General features: G+C 37.0%; 1 protein-coding gene across 1 annotated transcript; it reads left to right on the top strand.

The window, feature by feature from the left end:
• Positions 1 to 1,947: 1,947 nt before the first annotated feature.
• On the top strand, positions 1,948 to 10,601 carry LOC136247507 (probable GH family 25 lysozyme 2). Its single transcript, XM_066039229.1, has 5 exons — positions 1,948 to 2,277; positions 4,450 to 4,499; positions 4,546 to 4,617; positions 6,778 to 6,869; positions 10,362 to 10,601. The coding sequence occupies exons 1-5, from the start codon at positions 1,980 to 1,982 to the stop codon at positions 10,492 to 10,494; spliced, it is 645 nt and encodes a 214-aa protein (XP_065895301.1). The 5' UTR covers positions 1,948 to 1,979; the 3' UTR covers positions 10,495 to 10,601.
• The last annotated feature ends 8,606 nt before the right edge of the window (positions 10,602 to 19,207 follow it).

The raw sequence follows: 19,207 nt of genomic DNA, 5'->3' as shown, positions 1-19,207 counted from the left end.
TGTAATCACCTTTTACAAAATGAGAGTACTTTTTCTTCCTTGCAGGAGTGATAACAGCACATACAGTCACAAAATACAAACAATTATGTAGGCATAACAAACAAATAAACCAGCAGAAACCACTAATGATCACACTACAATTAACCAATTAACACGTTGCTTAAATAAGTTAGTGACGGTGTTTGGTGATTCGACACTACTGCTGGATAAACCATTCCATAGTCTAATAATAAATTGTGGAGGGGTAAGGTAAGCATCAATTCTTGAGTCTGGCTGTAAAAATTGTTGGTTATGCACGGCCCCATGTACGACTTACTGTGTAGATTAGGTAGTTTCCACTTTCATCTTGGACTTGACTATGAATGACTTTGTACATCATTACCAAATTTTTGTGTCACTCAACAGAGTTGGTAGGTCAATGTTATGCAATATCTCAGTTACACTGGCCCAGGGTGAATAGTTGTTTGTAATAAACCTGGTGGACCATTTCTAACTTGTGTATATAACTGTTGGTGTGTGGAGACCAAACAATTGACGCATATCTAGGTAATTAAACACAAATAACTATTACAAGCTAAATCATCAGTCATTAAGTACATAAGTATGGTAATCATGATGGAATTGCTGGTATTGGAAGTCCTTGATGATCAAATTAAAAGTGGAAGGTATAGCAGTCCACCGATGGGAAGCCCTAGCATGGAAGTATTTTTGAGAGAAAGTGAGGTGAAATCTTTCATGGTTAGCAGATATTAATTTAGGTCTGGTGTCATAATTGAGAATGAAAATGACCAAATATAATTGGAGGTGACAATGGAATGCATTTAGCTATAGAGTGGTGGTATTGACGATATGGCAATAGCCTGAAAATGAATACGCTTCCTAAATGGCAACCAATTGAGTTCAGATAAACATTGTGACACATGATCAAACTTAGATAGCTGTTTACATATCTGTACAGATAATGAGTCTATAACAGTAGCTTTAAAAAGTACTTGTGAATTTACAGTAGGTAATGCTTGCGACGGAAGAGATTTATATAGAATATTTTCTGACAAACTCTGGATACATGGTGGGACCACGATAACTTATATATAATCAAAGATAACACCCAAATACTTCATTCCACAGATTTCAGTGTGGTAATTGATTAATTTAATTTAATTTTGATCTCACAGTAGTCAGCAAAAGCCGTTCCTCCCTACCAGAGCACACACACAACAATAAACACAGTACAAAATAAAACCACTAGACAACCATGTTACACATACAATAATATACTACACAAGCTTATTATTTAAGTAAACATCTTTGACAGAGGATATAAATTCATCATAATGACAGAAGCACGTGTGGCATCAGTGAGAGAATTCCACCAAGAAGTGCCAACAGAACGGGAAAATTTTTTGATGGAGGAGAGATAACACAAGTTAACAAAGCTGTCCTTGCAATGTGTATGATAACTATGCTGCGGTCCAAATAAGATTGGTGGATCGAGAACCAAGCATGCTTTACTGTTATTGCGATAGTAATGAAGCATGGCACAGGTAGATTATGTATCATTTAGCAAGACACTTTGGTCACTCTGATGAGTTTTTAGAGCCAGCTTAGACCACATAGCTAGCTAACACCGGATTTTGTTTAGGCATGCTATAATGTAGTAGATGCTAGTTTTCTCATACTCAACTATGGATGACTCTCAATAGTGTCATTTGTGGTGACTGTTCTATTAGAGTATTTGACTGACTGCTCTATTAGAGTATCTCGATCTTTTACAACGCTTTTCTTTTTGTTGGAGGCCCCTAACCCCATTCCAGATCTGCCATTGGTATGATAGCTACCAGTGTTTAACCATCATGCTTTTTTCGACGCCACAATCGCGTATCATTAATCACAGAGGGGCTATCTACATAAATCTATGCACGTTTATTGGCTACCGGATCACGTGCTTTAATAGTCAGGCAGTACCGTGCAATCGAGCTATGTTGTTGACAGCGTGTGTGGTGTTATTGCTCAGTCTGTTTGGAGTAGTACATGTTGTTGAGGCGACTAAAGGAATTGATGTCTCCACATTGGTGTCCTCCAGTGACTTTCAGTGCCTAAAGAAAGAAGGGTACGACTTCCTGATTGTACGCGCATATCGGAACATCGGGAAACCCGACAGTAATGCGGTCCAGACTATAAAAAACGCCAGACACGCGGGGTTCGGGCATGTAGATGTGTACATGTTTCCTTGTCCACAGTGCAGCAAGCCTGCTTCAGTACAAGTTCAGGAAATGGGTCAGTCACTGTAAACTCTGTCAGTGTGTTTAATGCACGACTGTAGCTATAAAGATGTACCTAGTTAAATGGATGTAGCTATTTTGTATTCCGCTATCAGCTACTCACCAGTAGCTACACGCAAGTTAGGGTATCTCCATGGGGTTGTTATGTACCTATTGCCCCACCACCCCCTTCGGGCGCAAGTGGGGCTTTGTAGGGGGGATTTACTATCGATCGTTCATTTAGCGCCCAGGTATTTTTTGCTGTAACTTTCTATTCTACATATGTCGAATCCCTGCATTGCAACTGGGGCCAACAGTAGGGATTTATCACGATAGATTTTCCCTACTATGGGGCATTTGATATTCACCTGTGTCAAATCCCCACTATAGCCCCATATATGCCCGAGGGTGGGGCAATACATTGATAGGTGCGTTAGTTATCCCACTTTTCAGTGGGGAATGGCCAATTCCAGATCAAATGAGTTACTGCTGTAGGTAAGCTAGTATGGCTATAGCTACAGTGAGACCTCTAAAATCCAATGCTGGATAAGAAAATTGTGTCGCATTAACAAGGATGTTGGATTATTGAGTTATAAAATGACATTTTAATGCATAATAGTGTGTCATCAAAATTGAAACATATGCTTCATTATTGTGTAGCTTTCATGTTGTATTGAACATAATTCATTATTATCTTTCTGTGTATTAAACTTAAAATGTGCACCAACAGTTTAGACCAAGCAACACCACAACTAGAGGTCACCATCAAAGATTTCTGCAGTTGCCAACAAGGGTAGATGCTTATAAGAACACCTTCTTTCCTTTTACAATAAAATTATGGAACCAACTAGATGATCATATTATCCAAGCTCCATCTCTTGGTTTATTTAATAATTATATAAATTTGTAAATAAGTAGCTAACTACATATGTACGAATATACTCATGATTGAGTTTGTACATTAACAAAATATATATATAAAATATAGCATAGATTTCATGAGACCATTTCATAATATTAAATTCTAAAAGATTTGTGTCCGCATAAACGATTTAGCATTCCACTCCAAGTATTTTCCCTGAATTGCAATGACTTTCCTGTTTTGAAAATAGCTATTGTAAATACAATCACTTTCAGGCACCATTGACTATTGTAAACATGGTTTTTAGAAGTTTAAAGGCTAGCTTGTCACATGCTGTCAAGTGCTGGTACATTGCTAAGGAGAAAGTGGGCCTCACGGTGGATAGAAGTTGTTAGTTATATAATATGAATGGATAAAGCTATAATGTCATCCACATAGAGCAAGTGATAGATTTGCAATACTTTCATAATTATGGCTTGTCTGATGTACAATACGTTTATACATGTTACCAGATAGAAGCAACCACTTTGCCTAAGAGATCGATCAAGACATACATTACAGAATGTGTATTATGTTTTATCATTTGTTTGAAATGTACACACAATAAATAGAAAGGTGTGGTGGGTGCTATCTGTCACAATACTGATTAGATGTCAAATATTATATCAGATGAGAGATTGAGAGCTACATAGGTTGGTCTAACAACATACGTATCATTGCCATTCTCCAGCATCGTGTATATTAGCATGAAGTATGGGAGCAAAATTTATATTTAATGTTGAATTTATATACGCTCTAAGATTATACCTGTCAGTTGTGCTGCACTGTGGTATATGTGAACACATGTTGCTAGGTAGGGGCAGTTCCAGAAAATTTGCTGACTTTCAATTTCCAAAGTAGAAGATGAGCTGCTTATGCATATCCAGATTATAGTCATGGGAAGCCTTAAAACAGTCTTTAGTGGTTGGGTGTTAAAATGATTAAGGCACATAATCATTTTTAGAGGCATTATTTACTTCAAGGTGTTATTGGAGAAGCCAGTGATTTCATGATAAATCAAAGCTATTTATGAGGTATGGCCACTTTACCTTGTACAATAAGTAATCGGTTTAGTTATTAGCTTAACCTTAGACCAACAATATTGGCTTCAAATATTCTATTTAAATGTATTATATTATTTGATCTTTTCATCTTAAAAGGCTGACTGGCTACTGGATTCCAGTTAATCCCCTTCCCCTCTAGAACTGCACCTACATGTAGGCTTGTTGTACATGTTGCTGTACAAATTACATAAAGTGTAATAATATTACATTGTATGTTGTTTAGTCAGTGCTCTCAGGGGTGTTTCCTATGGAGAAATTTGGTTAGATATTGAGGTAAACTATATTATTTCCAGTCAATGGTAATGGTGGTGTTGTTTAGAAATCATCATACTGGACTGGAGGTTACTTTGGAAACCAGAACTTCTTTGAAGAATTGCTCTCAGAAGCTAGTGTATGTGTAACGGTGTTGTGATCATTGTAGTGTGCATTTATGGGATAACACAACCAAGTATTAGAGTACCATCAAGCATTGCAATGCACTGCTGACTAATTTCCAGTTGTTTTTGTCAGTTTCTTAAGCTAGAAACATTACCTAGTCTATCCAGCAGTAGGTTTGTATGGTGTAAGTAACTAATCACTGGACTGGACTACTGGACTGGAACACTGGACTGGAACACTGGACCAACATATTTTTTGGTTTTACATATTCTAAGGTTGGTTTTATTGCATCTTGTTAGCTAAGAGCCTTCAGAAAACTTGCAGCCTTCCAGCTACTACTAAAATGATGAATGTGAAGAATAGTCAGAGTAAGTAAACACTACTTCTAGTGATCTTACTACTATATACTATGCTCTACAGTAAATATACTCCTTATCAATTACTGCAGGGAATGTACAGTACTAACGAAGGTTAACCAATGATAAAGTCTTGGACAGAATGTACAATGCTAATAAATTAATTTTGGTCACATAATACAGGTGTATGTGTAGGCAAGCTAGCACATAGAGCTGGGCAATAGTAAAAAAATATCAAGTATCATGGTTTTAATTTTCTAATCGTATTGTGATATTTAGCCTCTACCCTATCATGATGGATGTAACACTACTACATGACTAATAAGTAGTTCTATTCATGAACCATATTCTTGCCTTTTCACAAGAAAGGAGCAATGATTTGGTGTAAACAATGTATAATATAAATTAGCAAGTTTGTTCACAAAATTCTCAATTGTACAAGCTGCTATCTACTGATCTGTCATTTAGATTATAGTAATACATATCATTATTGTGACATATTCATTACTATTGATCGTCTTGTGAAAATGTTGCTATTGCCCACCTCTACTAGCACATGAAAGAACTATCATCATAATAACAGTCATTGTAATAATATTATTATGATATAGAGAATGGTCTTATTTGCTACCAACATTGAAGTAGTCAATTTGTTAATTATATACTTTCCTATTACCACGTCAAAGGAAAAGTAGAGTGGTGCTGCACCACTCTATCACTCTTTAGGGAAGCCCCTGGATAGCTTACATGTGTCTTGGATGGTTTGCCATCACTTTGGTTTGCAAGGATATCATAATAGGTTAATTTTTGGATACCCGCACAGCAGTAAGAAGTGTACAAGTGCTGTAAAGCACAATAAGAAGTAGTGAAATCCTTTGAAGACACAGTTTTTACTTATGTCACTGCTCTCTTTTCATACTTGTAGTAGCAGGATGCAGGTTCCCTAAAAATCCTTAGCTAGCACAATTCAATAAAGCCAGCCTTACAGTACTGTACCATGTGTAAAATCCAAAAAATATGCCTGTCCAGTAGTCTAGTCCAGTGTTCCATTCCAGTAGTCCAGTCCAGTGATTAGTTACAACCAGATTTATAACTGGGGAAGCAGCTCACCCAACTGTGTCATCAATGGGGACATAATGTTATTATGTAGACAATCAGATGCCAACTGTCCATGTCTCATGGGTAAAATTCAGGTGGGATCTTGTGTGTTCACATTAAGGCATAGTACAGTCTCCTAGAGGGATACTACTTCCTCCCAGGAGGATTTTCCTGCATTGATGTAACTATAATACCTGAGAGTGCACAAGTGTCCCAATATTATGGTAGGTGTGGCCATAATTATTATATACAGTAGCTGAAGACCCTTTGCTTTTTTGTGTAGTATTTACTGTGTGTATGTATGTATGTGTGTGTGTGTATGTGTGTGTGTGTGTGTATGTGTGTGCGTGCGTGCATGCATGTGCACATGCGTGTGTGTGTGTGTGTGTGTGTATCATTAGCCTGGAAATCATGCAAAATGTACCAGGTTCAACACCCAGTTATGGCAAATTGGTGTTGCTGTTTCCATGAGCAAGAGACTTTACTCACATTGTACTTTTGACATATGGCAGTGTATACAGTACAATCCACTCAATGAGTGGTTAGCTGTCAAGCAGCTGCAGTGTACCTACATGCAATTCAAATGTATAATTTCACGAATAAAACATTATGATAATTTTCTCATATCTTTTGTGTGCAGTGACTGTTCTGTGCATATAACTGTGGAACTGCATCTTATTTTGTAAAGCTGCAAACTTCTTATTTTCTATGACATCCAGAAGCACAAAAGAACTGGGGTGTATACCAGCAAGTCACAATGGAATGAAATAATGGGTAGCAGTTATACTGGAGGATCATCACATCGCTTATGGTGAGTTGTGATAATATTTTGAAGTTTTGAGTTCATGTATGTGCGTACAGTAACCAACTTGCTGTGGTCAATGACACCAAGGCATGCATATAACTATGTGCTCATGAACTCACCTGCAGCAAGAGTTCCATTATAGTAGAGTGGTTCAAATTTTGATGAAATTGTTCACTTTGTGATAAAGCACCAAATTTTCTGTGTAAGTTAAGTAAGGTATACTAAATCATTTGAGATATGGTGCCACATCAAAATCATTGCCACAGGGCATGTTTTGAAACTTCTAAACTAGATTGTAAGCCCATTTCTGGTCAGAAACCATACAAGTTCATTCATAATCTTTGTTTTTGTATAAATCACATGAATTTATTTCAAATTTACAGGTGCAGCCAGAAAATCTGGTAAAATAACCTGATTTAAAACATTTTTTAATGGAGCTGATATTTCAGTGTCAAAAGTTCAGGCACAATCCAATATAAATACTATATAGCTCCAAATACCATGACCCTCTGTGCTTCTTAACATGGCAAGATAATGACTTGGATGGACACCTCCCTTGATCAGCTTTTGAATATGACCATGCCTTGCTCGTCTGTTCAGATGCAACGTTTCAGAATATTCCACTATTGAGCACTTTTATGACTCCCAATACATTTTTGATTGATTTTACTTTTCAGGTTCTTTGAGCATGATATGACTGTAATTTTAAAGGTACCATATCTAATATGAATTAAGCAAATTTTGTACCAAATTTGGTGCGTTTATCAAAAAGTGAGCGATTTTCTGCTTAGCCGCTCTGTACTATTTGTAAAATAGAGAGAGAACCATCATTATTAAATGAGGAAACGTGTAAGTACATTAAATATTGATGATACCTCAAGTCTAGAGGCAAGAAAATGAATAACCTGGTCATGTCGGTTTGTATAGCACTGTTGAATTAATGTCACAGGGCAACCACCTAAGATGTGGGCAGTGGTAGCCTGGAAGAGTCACATAAAGTACATCGCAAATCAGATTGAATTCACCATCGTCTTAAGTTAACTTCAGTTGATAATGAGTCAGAAGCAGCTTGCAGGAGAAATGAGGATGGAATCCTGCCATCAGTCTGTTCCACAAATTCTCTAATTTAGCAGAGTCACTGAACTTGGATTGGACTGTTCGTGTTTGTAAATGAGCTTCACAGCTGTTTGTAAAATTCCATATCATGCTATAAATATTTGATACATTTTTTGCTTGATGCTACATAATAATACCGGACCTGTGAAAATAGGACATGTGGGAACAAACTACACCCCACCACATAACATCTCATGTCTCAGTACTGGGATAGAATATTTTTATTCTGTAACTTGCATTTTAAAGCCAACTAAATCTTTAATAAGTGTATGGCCAAGTGATAACGGAATATACAGTTATGATGCATCAAAGTATAGGGCTGCACCGATTGTAGCATTGGTATTGGTATCAGGCCGATACTGCTGTTTACATGAAGTATCAGAATCGGCCATTATATTGTTGCAGGTATCAATTCTTATCACGTATCAGAACAAAATAATGTTTGTTTGTATTTACTAGTACAATGGACGTCTGAAATCATCAAGTATAGCACTAACAACTACCAGTAAAATTACTGATCTATATGCTGAAACACTTTACTGAGAAAAAGATCAGTATGCTCTAATAGAACAGTCAATATCTCGAATAGAGCAATCAGGTAGAATTAACTGTTTTATTAGAATGTTAGTGTGTTTGTAGGCACCAATATGATATTATCTACACTTCTCTAGCTAAAGTACAGAAGTATACTGGATTATCCATCAAACTGGTTTGCATTTCAGTGACTTCTTTCTTTGTGAATCTTGATTGCATGAACACAAATGATAAATTTTTACAAGAATACCATGAAATTCAATATATAATATTATGCACTGTGAAATAACCTAGACCCACTGTGAAGGTCATGGAGCTAGGTGATTTCGTCACTTGATATAACATAATAGGCTACCTGCAATGATGTCACAATTGCTTAGGCACACAAAATAGTTAGGCCTGCACAAATAACTATGTCAGCATAATGCTAACATATTAAGTGAATATTTCAAATTATTGAGCTTATTATAAGGTTACGGGATACTGTAAACCCCACATGTACACTATCAATCATTTTTCATGATAAGGGATTTTTCCTAATGCATTGTCATCAAATATTTATGCATTCTTAACTTCTCATTAATTGACATGGAATTCAAATGTTGTTATGGAAGCATGAGCTGTCCCCATGCCAATTAGTGAAAACTGTGAACCAAAAATCTGACCAATGAAGAACCATGAGAACTTACTAACAATTCTAAGGTTTAAAGAACATCACTTGTGAGGGACTAGTTGCTGAAATATGACTACAATATGGCCTAAAGCAAGACACTGTGATCACAAAATTAATTTTTTTAATTGATATCAAAAGCACTAGAAACATTATTTCTAACAAACACTGTGCAAAAAGTGGGATATAATATGGTATTTCCAGTGGCTTATTGAATACAAATAAGCCTTAATATAAATCCTGTATTATACTCATTTTATACTTTAGTATAATCCATACTATACTATTGCATATATGGTTTCAGTTTATTTACCACATTACCTCAAATAGCTTATATCTAATATAATGCCCATATACCATCGCATATATGGTTTCAGTATATTTAACACATTAACTGAAGTCTTACATGAGATTGTTAGTATAATACAGGTTATACCAAGCTTTTTTGTATTCAATAAGCCACTGGAAATACCATCTTATATCCCTCTTTTTTCACAGTGAAATGGCTCCGTCAGGACCTAGACAAGAAGCCAAACTAGTAGTCTGCTTATACAAAATGTTAACAACTAGTTTGATAGTCCTGATTTTTGGTTCAGGAAAATATTGCCATTAGTCAGCAAAACTACGCATGCGCTTACAGGTGCGCCAATTGCTAAGTGTGCTGTATCTAAGTTATCTTGTACTGTTACATGTGTTTTCTTGTACCTTGTACCTGTCCAGTCAGCGTGCTATGATTCTCCCAACAATTTAAGCCTGCTACCAGCTGATACACAACACAACAACATCAAGCCCACATTAATTACGTAATAAATTTTTTGTTTGACAGTCGCTCAGTATCCCGTAACCTTAATTCCATGAAAATAGATTGATACTCCCTAAAAGAGTAGTCAGTGGAAACATTACAATAGAGCACTCAAATGCATTGCACAAAGCTCCTTAGATTGATACTCTCTAATAGAGCAGTCACACTGTAATAATAGTGTTCACTGATTAAAATGTTTCAAGATAGTTGTAAGAAATGTTGCTAATGTAGGAGCATAATTCAAGCATAATGGGAACACTGAAGAGCAAAATAAGTAAAAAAAATTTTTTTGGGAAAATTCCTGAAAGCAATGAGCATCGGGTGTAAGAATTAACGGTCATCGTTGTCAATAATTACCTGATTGTTTTCACTTTAGGTATGCTCACTATGACAACCACATGTCTTTTAGTGACTTCACTCCATTTGGTGGATGGCACACACCAGCTATGAAGCAGTATGCTGGAGACCAAACTGTGTGTGGTGTGGGGGTGGATTTGAATATGTACTAATTATGAGCTAAACTGCATTATGTAACTGTACTTAGCTGTAGTGCTGTACCGTTGTACAGAATTTGCTGATATGCTTGGAATAATATAATAATCATTATTTATACGTATTGTCAGACACCAGTATAGCTATATTGTGGCAGTGTGACAAGGTTGGCTACTGTTTCACATTATGTGTGATCAGATTTGCAAAAGTTAACATAGCTTAAAGTGTGAATAATGTACCAACTTGAAATATGGTCATGCTACATTAATCTTGTCATATAACACTATTCCTGGGTGTAATTTTAATGTGATAAATCAAACACATGATGAATGATGATTTCCCAAATTTTTGGAAAGGCTGTAAATCCCTTTTTCACAGATATACTGAGTGCTGATGATATCCAGTATATCTGACTAGTTTTGTTAGAATTAAGGTTTAAGCTTTACTGCTTAGCAAACTTTTAATATCTACAGCTGCACTAATAGTTGACTGGGATTAAGCTACTATAGCATTGTATAGCAGATGTCATATCCCTTGTTGTAGCTGTTATGTTGTTATAGTACACCAGAGGGTTGTTAATGTTACATAGTGGTCTCTTCCTTGAGTTGTGAGAATGTATGCGACCTCAACAAACAACCTATGTAGAATATAATAACATCAACACTTGATTTATTCATTTGGTCTGTATTATACAAAGGTTTCCAATACTCAACAGTTTTCCATCACCAGTAAAAGTGTCAATTTGATCAAAGGTCAAGTGAGTTTAAACAGGCTATATTGGTAGTTGGACACTCTTTTTACTGTTAATTTTCATAATATTATTTTGAACTCTTGATATTATATAGCCAATAGTTAGAATTATAACACACACACAACAAATTGCTAAAATTAAGGTTGGTTTCATGAAGACCTAACTGTGAAAAGTTTACCTTTCAAGTTACCATAGCTACAAAGATATTTTAGATTACCTACTGTTTCACATGGCAACTCAATTGCTCTATAAACAATAGTTAGACATCTAAACACAGGGTTCTACAGAATTTAGTAACCAGAAAGGCCCTGTGTTGTGGTACCTGAGTGAACCAAGGGCGCTACTACAGGACATGAGGGTTTCTAAATTCTTTGGAATCCTGTGTTTCGATGTCTAGATCACAACTTATCATTGTACCTTCACAGCTGCTTGTGTATGCACTAGCCTATTATGCTTGCACAATTTGGAGCACAATAAGTGTGTGCTTTAAAGCATGCTAGCATAATGGGTAGATTTTTGCCATATTCTTAGATTGTTATCAGTGAAAAAGATTGACATACTTCAGGGGCAGATACAGGAGGGGGTCAAAGGGGGCTCTTGACCCCCCCTCCAAAAATTTTTAGTATACCAAGATCGAGATACTCTAATAGAGAAGTCACTCTAATAAAGCAGTCACAGTATTAGAACTAGGGCTGCACCGATTCTAGTGTCGGTATCGGTATCGGGCCGATACTGCTGTTTTCATGAAGTATCGGAATCGGCCATTATATTGTTGCAAATACCGATTCTTATTACGTGTGAGAATAAAATAACGTTCGTTTGTACTTGCTTATTTTACTAGCACAGTGGGCGCCTAAAAGCATCAAGTATAACACCAATAGCTACCAGCAAAATTACTGATCTATGCTGAAACCTACGTGTGAAAACGCTTTACTGAGAAAAAGATCGATATACTATAATAGAACAGTCAATAACTCTAATAGAGCAATCAGGTAAAAGTGACTTTCAGTGTTTTGTTTTTTTTGTTTTTTTTGTAAGCACCATTATGATATTATTATCTACACTTCTCCAGAAGAATACTGGAACATCCACTGGTTTGCATTTCAGTGATTTCCTTCTTTGTGAATCTGATTGGCTACTTCTTTATAAACATGAACCATACTGAAAATGTGTACAAAAATACCATTAAATGCAATATATAATAAATGTGTGCACTATGAAGTAGCTACTTTAAGGTACTTGGTATCAGTACTTGTACTTGCAGATACTTCCCAGCTGAGTACTTGGTATTTGAAATATCGGTAAAAAGTGGAATCGGTGCAGCCCTAATTAGAACAGTGTGTAGTGAGCTATTTAAGGATTTTATGTACTTTATCAGCTATAAATGCTTGGTTGGTGAGGTGGGCAGCTATTGTTAGCTGGCTGTGACCTTTTTTTTTTTTGGTTTCACCTTATCAAACCAGAGACAATTGTAGTGCCTCAGTTCATTTTTGACCCCCCTTTCCATAAGTCTGGATCCGCCCCTGTACTTAGCTGGCTACTCTATTTGTAGCTTTATCTACTTTCCTATACATCATTTTCACATGTAAAGTAGTGGTGTGTGGCCTTATTAGTACTTCTAATGAACCAATGAGCTACATAATTTAAACATTTGACATAGCTAATAAGCTGCTAAATAAATTATTTTTAAATGATCAACTTTGAACAAATACTTGGAAGCCAAAAGTCATCATTATCTATAATACAGAAAGTGCAAAACTGTTAGTTAAACATGAAAGTTGAGGCAAAAGTTTGAGCATAATAGGCTGGTAGGCTTTTTGGGCACTGCAGCATAGCATAATTGGTAAAATGGAAAGCATAATAGGCTGGTTCTTATGCTTGTGACATGAGAAATGTAGCATTGAGTGATATTAGCAAGCCCAGTACACCTCCCTACAATTAGCATGGCAGTTAAACGCTCATTGTTACAGGTACATAATTGCTGTGTTTTGTATCGCCTCAGAAATGGGAATCATCAAAACATAAACAAGGGATCTACAGGATTTAGATATTATACCTGTAATATTTCATGTATAATTCTGTCTTCAATAATCATCATTGTATCGACATAGAAAAGAAGAAATGTGAGAACAACAAACCTCAAAGTCAGCCATAGGCTGGTTTTGGGGCCTTATAAAATACAAAGAGAAGTGAAATCCACACAAAAACAGCCAAGCTGTGAAAAAAATGGTGCCGCCTTAAAAAGCCTGGGTGAAAAAAGTTGGTAAAATCAAAGGTGGCAGCCAAGAAATGGCTGCAATGATGTTAACGATAAAAATTTTTAATAATGGCTATGTGCATCGTTATAATTTTTTAGCAATGACATCTATTCATCACCTTTGATTTTCACAACTTTTTTCATCCAGGCTTTTTAAGACCGCACCATTTTTTCACAGCTTGGCTGTTTTTGTGTGGTATAACTATCAGTATAAAACAGCATCCATACAAAACAATTGGGTAATTAACAATATCTTTGTAATGGCTATTGAACATTTTGGCCATACACTTTAGATATCATATCACAGGAGTGTTGATAGATTGTAAAGATGGTGATATTTCTTTGTTCTGTATGGCTGTCCTATTGTGTTACATACTCTATGTGATACTATTGTAAGAGCTTCAGTTCAGTCTTTTTAGTATACACTGTTGTTGGTGATCAAGACAGTCAAACTATGTTGGTGTCTGTATATGTGCTAGGACTAGTTGGTTCGCATAATACCAAAGCAGCTAAAGGAATTGATGTCTCTACATATGTTTCTTACAATGAATTCAAATGCTTGAGAAATGAAGGATACAATTTAGTGGTTGTACGTGCTTACCGCAGCATTGGATATCCTGACAGTATTGCAAGAAAAACTTTAATAAATGCAAGAAAAGCAGGATTCAACTACATTGATGTGTAGATGTTTCCTTGCCCAACTTGCAGTAAATCTGCTGCTCAACAAGTTCATGAGATGGGTAGGTGCTAGTTGTTAGCGTTTGTATAAGTTATCTATTCAATGTTGAGTATAGTTTTGTTTGGCCAGACCACTTTTTCTCTGCACAGCGCTTATCATTCAGTGCTGTATAGGTATATAGTTCCACAGTGCTAGTAATTATAAATGACACTACTGTATACACTGCAACTATAAAAAAACCTAGTAATTATTAGTACTTTTTTGGGGCAAACTCTGGTGAACATCTGAATGATTTCATTCACTGAGAGTTGTCATTAAAAGTAGTATGGCCACAATAGTCAGTTCACATTCACCTAAACCCTACCAAAACAGTGATATCAAAGCCACCATAAATAGTGATATCAAAGAGGTGAACTTGTGTTCACTCTCAATGGATTTGTAGGATGTGTTCATGGTGTAAACATCTTTGCTTACCTCAAAAGTTCATACTAATGTATGGAATATTTTTAAAAGCCTCATAACTCACATATTCTGGCTAGTAAAAGTTCCTTTTTATTTACAGTTTGTATGCATGTTTAAAGAGTTTCACAGCTGTACTAAATTGTTGGAGCTGGGTCATGTAACAAGAGTTATTAACAAGGAACAAGGGCTCAGGTGAAAGCAAACAGATCATAGGTTGTTCAGACTGTGTGCATAGAACATGTTCAAAGCTCACAATTAGTATTCAAAATGATACTAAAATATTATTGCATCATATGTATGTAAAATTACCAGTTCACAGGTGCTTGTAATTTAGCAACCTCAGTGTTTGATTATAGCATGTGGATTCTGGTCACATCAACTAGTTGAGCAATTAAAAACCAAAGGCCTACCAAACTATAAAAGAGTTAGCTATATAATATTATACCAGTTTTCAAAGACTAAATATATATAATTGTCAGTCACTAATTATTATAAAAACAAGTATTTTATCTTAGTTTATGCTCTACGTGGTACATTCTATGGATACATTTGGTTAGATATTGAGATAATTGTATTATATTTATTTATTTATTATTATTGATTAGCAAAACCCATTGGGTAAATCGCTAATGTACAAAAACAAAATTTTAATGTCTATGCATTTTGCAAACGGTTTTTGAAAGTAAGTAAGTCTATATTGTCAAGATCTTCCATATCTAAATTGTTCCAGTCTGGTATTGATCTTGGTAAGAAAGAGTTACTATATCGATTTGTTCTGGCATACAATTGTAATAGCTTCAAGGGATGGTTTGCCCTGGTACTTGTTGCAGGAGATAACACTGGCAGATACTGATTTGGAACATAAATTAATTTGTTTACAAACTTAAATAACAGCATCAGACGTGCCTGTTTCCTACGATCTTCCAGTGTTGGTCATTTTAATTCCACTAACATTTCAGTTATACTGTCCCTATGATTTATAAGTTGAAGTAACTGACAATACAATAGTACATTTGTAGGATTTATATACACCGGTTTAGAAGTCACAGAAAAAACAGGGAGTTTTTTGAAGAGTTACTACATAAAGCAAAGGTAATAAAATAATTTCTGAATCAAGACACACGGTAGTGTGTCGTGCGGCCCAAGAAGCCGGCGCGCAACACCCGTGAGTATATTGACAGGAAGAAGGAAAACACAATTTTTGCACCTCCGTAGCTCTGTGCTGCCTTAATGAAACAAGACGATTTTTGCTGTGGACACTCCCTCCTACTTCAGCCCTCCCCATTCCAAATGTGAGCAAAATCGCTTCAAGCATTCCCGAGATATGCGACTTCAGAAATAACAGTTTACGTGAAGTTAAAAAAAACCATAACACACGTACATACTGAAAACTACAACATACTACTACTTATTACCTAACTATATACTTATTACTACCTATACGTACTTAACTTAACCAATGTCAAAGTCAGGAAATTCGTCCTCAGCAGTAAGCGAATACTGGCGGAGTATCATTTTTGCATTGTATCTCCACAAAGTCACAGACAGTTGCTGGAGAAGTTGGCGCCTAGCAAACTTTCGAGGTAAACCGTTTCTAACAGTTGTTCTGTCAGCTATGGATCCTAAAATTGATAGGGCATATGGTGACCAAACACCAAAGGTCTCACATACAAGAGGGATAAAATCTCCTCCATTATCATTCACAATGTCCTGGTATTGGTTGTCCTTAGCTATCTCACCAACAGCAGCGGCCACCCCAGCCTGAGAAGAAGCAGAAGATATGACAGCAGACTGAGTGGTACTCCTGACGGAGTGATCAAAATAGGCAGGACGACCAAGATGAAAGTCAGGGTGGTATATGTCGCCAGCAGCGGCGGAGGAAGTAGTTGATATGAGGGGGGGGGGGGGGGGCTGGGCTGACCCAGACTTATTTCTATAGTTTGGTAAGGTGAGACCAAAAAAAAAAAAAAAAAAAAGGTCACAACCAACTGGCAAGAGCTTTTCACCTCACCAACTACCATTTCTAGCTGATAAACTACATAAAAATCCTTTCATAGCTCCCTACACACTGACTACTTTATTAGAGTGACTGCTCTATTAGAGTATCTCGATCTTTATCACGGTTTTCAGCCCCACTCCAAGAAAGATAATTTCATGTGATATCATTCTGAGGGGGGGCTTTAGCCCCCTAGCCCCCCCTTTCCGCCGCCTATGGTCGCCAGGACGAGATCGGTCAGATGGAATGCCTTACTCCCTAAGAACACCAGGGTGATCTTGGAGCAAGGCATGGTGTACAACAGACACTAAAGCATTATGACGCTGGATCCTCAAGGGACCATGAGAGCACCCCAGCAGATGATCACCAAACTGGTCAATGACAGATAGACAAGTACAGAGTGGTAAAGAATTCAAAAATTGGCTTAATTTCTTCGTTTTTTCTTCTTATTTTTCTTCCTCTTTTCGCACACTTACAAAAACTGCTATAAAACTCGAACGCCATATCCGATTGCCTTGAACTTTGGCACACAAAAGGGGGGTATAAAGGCACATCTCTTTACCAACTTTGGCAGGAATGCGATAATCAGGCAAAGAGTTATGAGCGATTATTCACGAAAAATAACACTAATATGTTGTCAAGCCTACAGGGTAAACCGCGTACGGGAAGAAGCTGAACATCGGTGGGTGAATAGGTTAACTATTGAACCTCAAACCTTTTGTGGTTTGAAAGAAATCGAGCAAAAAACCAGGAAGATACAACGAAAAAACAAACAGTGTGTAACAATTACGCAATCGAGATTAGCTAATCAAAAACGACTGCTTGCCACGCCTACCAGATAAACCGCTTGGGGTAATGCTTTGAAAATCGCTGTATAGATGGAGTAATCATCTTAGAAAGGCTCTCCAATGGTGTAGAAGAATCAGACATAAAGCCACGGAGTTATAGCACAAAATCCAACTTGGTGTAGCAAGTGCGAGTTCGAGATACTCTAATAGAGCAGTCATACTAATAGAGCAGTCACCCTGAAGAGAATTCAAGAGATCAGCTAGAAACAAGTAACCTGTATAGAGATCAGCTACAAAGAAACCACCATGTAGAGAGTTCAGCTAGAAACAAATCACCCTGTAGAGAGATCAGCTAGAAGAAGTTACCTTGCACAGAGTTCAGCTACAAAGAAACCATCATGTAGAGAGTTCAGCTATGAACAAATCACCCTGTAGAGAGATCAGCTAGAAGAATTTACCTTGTAGAGAGTTCAGCTAGAAACAAATCACCCTGTAGAGAGATCAGCTAGAAGAAGTTACCTCGTAGATCATTCAGCTACAAACAATTCACCCTGTAGAGAGATCAGCTAGAAGAAATCACCTTGTAGAGCGTTCAGTTACAAAGAAGCCACCATGGAGAGTTCTGTAATAAATATATATGTGACTGGATTTTGGAAAAACGATCCAAATCGCACATTAGAAGTTCCGAGATAAACGGTTTTAAAGAATTGAAGCCAGCATAACTCTCCAAGGATAGCAAGCGCGCGTATGAAATTTACACAAAAGATGCATCAATCTGTTACCTTTCAAGCCACTTCCAGTACTTGTAGCTGCTTGTACAGTTTCCCGCCAAATAAGATAGAAAATCTGAGCAGTTGGACGAGCGAAGTAGTATCACGAGTGCTCACAAAGGGGTGGAGGCTGGGGGGTGGCGGGGAGGGCAAGAGATAGACCTCAAAATGGAGGCAGACCACGATTGGAGTCCAGACACGAGATTACAGGGCTTTCTTGGCTCCTTAGTGGCTGATATGTAGCAAAATCAACAGAGAACACGTCTGGCCAACATTATAAGGCTGTCCACCAGTAAACCACTGACTCTTGCCAAGCCAGGTCCTTCACAAGGCCTGAAACCGCCATTTGAGCACTCCACACCACCCAGAAAAGACGTATGTAAAAACCAGCCTCGTGTAGTTTGAGTAGTGCTGAGGGTCAAAACTTGTAGTACGATAGTGTAGCTATCCACTGGTGGTGTTAGTTTGATTTTGCCTGATGTGCGATTTGGATCGGTTCTGTAAAATCTGGTCACATATATTATATATATATATCTAATCCAAAACAGCCAAGCTGTAAAAAAGTGTGCGGCCCTCAGAAAGGCTATGGTGAAAAAAAGATGTAAAATCCAAGGTGGCGGCCACGAAATGGCTGTGATGGTAGGTTAATGGTAAAAATTTTAATAATGTCAATTCAGGTAAATTTTGTGAAGCGGCACAAAAATTCACCTGAATTGTCGTTATTAAAATTTTTACCATTAACCTACCATCACAGCCATTTCTTGGCCGGGACCTTGGATTTCACATCTTTTTTTCACCATAGCCTTTCTGAGGGCCGCACACTTTTTTACAGCTTGGCTGTTTTGGATTAGATTTCATTTCTTTTTGTATTTGTATACCCCAAAGCCGGCCTATGGCCAGCTTTGGGACTTTTTAAACCTATGTTTCTTTTTCTTTACTACAGGAAGAAGAAAAGATGAAGTAGATGTACTTTAAATATTTTATCAGTAAATGTACAAATTATATATATGTGACCGGATTTGCGAAA

This window comes from Dysidea avara, chromosome 2, assembly GCF_963678975.1.
Source record: "Dysidea avara chromosome 2, odDysAvar1.4, whole genome shotgun sequence".
Taxonomy (NCBI): Eukaryota; Metazoa; Porifera; class Demospongiae; order Dictyoceratida; family Dysideidae; genus Dysidea; species Dysidea avara.
This window is presented reverse-complemented; position numbering and strand designations above follow the sequence as displayed.

What these genes read in the sequence shown, in the direction of transcription:
- LOC136247507 (XM_066039229.1), top strand. Translation starts at nt 1,980, where the DNA reads ATGTTGTTGACAGCGTGTGTGGTGTTATTGCTCAGTCTGTTTGGAGTA. An exon ending in AGTACAAGTTCAGGAAATGG is followed by an intron (nt 2,278 to 4,449) that starts GTCAGTCACTGT and finishes TATGTTGTTTAG; the next exon opens with TCAGTGCTCTCAGGGGTGTT. An exon ending in GGATCATCACATCGCTTATG is followed by an intron (nt 6,870 to 10,361) that starts GTGAGTTGTGAT and finishes TTTTCACTTTAG; the next exon opens with GTATGCTCACTATGACAACC.